The sequence below is a fragment of the Jaculus jaculus genome, chromosome 1 (genome assembly GCF_020740685.1).
Source record: "Jaculus jaculus isolate mJacJac1 chromosome 1, mJacJac1.mat.Y.cur, whole genome shotgun sequence".
Classification (NCBI taxonomy): domain Eukaryota; kingdom Metazoa; phylum Chordata; class Mammalia; order Rodentia; family Dipodidae; genus Jaculus; species Jaculus jaculus.
Window position 1 is genome coordinate 241,702,605 of NC_059102.1, and position 2,986 is coordinate 241,705,590.

Genomic DNA, 2,986 nt, shown 5'->3' on the forward strand with positions numbered 1-2,986 from the left:
GCCAAGTTCAGGCCTTCTGGGGCTCAGAGCCAGCCCGGGGAAGGACACTTCACCAATCTCCCTGGGCTTCTCTGAGATTTCAGCCTTTCTTGGAGTTGGATGAGCTGGGCCTTCCCTACAGAGTGGTACTTCGTAACTGGGCACAGCACCCTGCTCACCCTTCTGTGGGACTCCTGGAACCCCAGAGCCCCAACACAGGCCAGACAGAAGCCCTGCCTGGCTGTCCACCCATCCGTCCCTGCAGGCTACACGCATGAAGGAAGCTCACCAACACCAGAGCAGGGGACAGAATGAGTTGAGGATGGGGCCTTGGGTTCTGATAAAAGAGGAACCAAGAAATGTTCCCTTTGAAAGCAGAAGTACGTTACTGTCATGACCCAGGAGACATGGACTCCCACCTCTGTTCCTAGTTGAGGGCCCATTCTCCGGAAAGCCACAAACATTCCCAGACTGAACTGGTCTGAAATTCCTCGAATTACCCTAATGTTGGGAGGATCCAGGAAGGGGACTGGAGGCGGGCACCGACCTCCAAAAAGGTTAAATAGTTCACCTCCACATTTGGCTCATGCTGAGCCGAGGGACACACACAGACCTTCTTCGGGGCTTCCTGCATCATGACGGCACTGAAGTGGCTGCTCTTGGCTGCCCTGCTTCTGGGGGCTTCTCTGCAGCTCGCCAATACAGGTGAGAGCTGGGCACAGTTAGGGGAGGGGCCCAGGACTCACCAACTACACACAGCCCAGAGGCACCCAGGCCACAGTAGCATGCACACTGTACAATGCCCACTAAGGACACTGGGGCTGGCAGCAAGAGCATCATGAGGACAGCAAAGAACAATAGTGACAGTGACGATGTTAGGGCCTGCCCATGGGGACCACTGGTGAAAAGCCACGGGCAGTGACGTTAGGATGTGGTAGCCATGCTTGTGGGTTATGGCACGGAAGGAACAATTCTCTGAGTTATTTGTTAGCTTCATTTCATTAATGGTTTTATGTATAATCGGGGAACCAACACAGACACAGGAGAACTGGCTCCAAGAACATGTGAAACAAGAGATTTTTATATTTGGTTTAGAAAGGGAAGTAGAACCAAGGTTGTTGGATATAGACAGCGATGTACACTCATACGCACAGATGAATGTATACACACACATACAGAGAACCCCACACACACGCAGACCTCACGCTCACAGGCACAAGTACCCCCACATATACACACACCTCACACACAGACACCAGGACTCCTCCACATGCACAGGCCTCACACTCATACAGATACAAGGACCCTCACACACAGGCCTCACAGACACCAGGACCCCCCACATGTATAGAACTCACACTCACACAGACACAAGGACCCCCACATATGCAGAGACCCCACACTCACACAGAAGCAAGGACCCCTCACATGCACATGGATCCATTCTGGTCACACCCAGACACAGAGAGGCATGGAGACCCACACGCAGTCACCATCCACAGAGATACACACAGACACACACATGGGGACCTTCTATGGACCCTCAGGCACATACTCAGACCCTCATGACACTGTCTCCTGATTGCTCTCATAGCTCGAGCCACCAATGTGGGCAGAGAGTGCTGCCTGGAGTACTTCAAAGGAGCTATTCCCATCAGGAAGCTGGTGACATGGTACAGGACCTCAACAGAGTGTCCCAGGGATGCCATCGTGTGAGTCTCCTCTGCCCCACCTTCGACTCCTGGGATCCAGCACAGGGAATAGGTAGACCCTGGAGCTCCCAGGAAGGCCACTGGGAAAGAGTGGAGTCAGCACAGCCTCTTTACCTGGGCTACCTGCCAAGTACCAGGGAGAAAGCTCCTACACTCTATGTGGTGGGACCCAAACGTGTGGTGGACTGGGAGGTTCACTGGTTTATGGTGTTTATTGTGCAACTAAGGCCCTAAGAGGGCTGAGACAGCCTCGGTCACAAAGCCAGTGGGCAGTTGATCCATTCACACACACACCCTGTCCTCGACCTCCCAGCTTCAGGTCCCTTGAACACCTCTATTTGCAAGTTCAAGGTGATCTGAGGGATGGCACAAAATCTTACAGCCCTGGTCCCTGGGAAGCCAAGATAAACGAGGTCCTGGGAGTGTGACAATCACTGGTGGTGTGACTTCCTTAAGTTCTTGCCCGGGACTTCAGAATCCTGGTCAGCCAGATGGCACTGGCTTCAGGGCTCTGGAAGGGCCTTGCTGTCCTAACATCAATGTCTTTCCCTGTGTAGGTTTATAACTGTCCAGGGCAGGGCCATCTGTTCGGACCCCAAGGACAAGTTTGTGAAGAAGGCCATCAAACACTTGACATACCACATGAAGTAACCTGTCTCCCAATATTTTGATTTTTTTCTCCCTGCACTACTTGGAGAATTCAAAACTGGTTTCCATGAGCCCAATCCCAAGCTGCCTGGGTCCAGTGGAGGTCATGTGAGGACAAGAGAAGCCACAGTGAAGAAGGCCCTGTCCCCTTTTCTGAACTGGAGCCATGGACACAAAAAAAGCCCCAATAAAAGTCCTCTTCTCTTAGCCTGTGTTAGTGTGCTCTGTCCCCACAATGAAGGACAACCTTTCACTATGGTCTGTCATACTAAAAGGTATCTCAAGGACATTTGGTCTGTGTTATCCCTCTCTGTCCCCAGGTTTCTCCTGGGTCCAGTGTCTCTGACCCCAGCCTCATGTCCCCTGGGATTTCCTCTGGCAAGGGGTGAAGGTAGGAGGGGACAAAATGGAACACTGCTGCCCTGTCACCAGCCCTAGTGCAGGTTATTCTCCCAGACATGCACGTGTGTGCCTGTCAGATGTGACTATGCCATTGTATCACGTACTTTGGGACCCTATGCCCTGTGAAGGACAGAGACTGGAGTCTCTCAGCCCTTTGCCCAGGCTTGGCTCAGGGCTGTATGGCCCGAGGAGAATCAGGCTCTTAACATTCCAGATCAACCTCACTCACCAAGCCATGGTCTCTG

General features: G+C 52.6%; 1 protein-coding gene across 1 annotated transcript; it reads left to right on the forward strand.

The window, feature by feature from the left end:
• Window positions 1–614: 614 nt before the first annotated feature.
• On the forward strand, window positions 615–2,459 carry Ccl17 (C-C motif chemokine ligand 17). The gene is made up of 3 exons (XM_012951734.2): window positions 615–684; window positions 1,574–1,691; window positions 2,249–2,459. The coding sequence occupies exons 1-3, from the start codon at window positions 615–617 to the stop codon at window positions 2,340–2,342; spliced, it is 282 nt and encodes a 93-aa protein (XP_012807188.1). The 3' UTR covers window positions 2,343–2,459.
• Window positions 2,460–2,986: the final 527 nt, after the last annotated feature.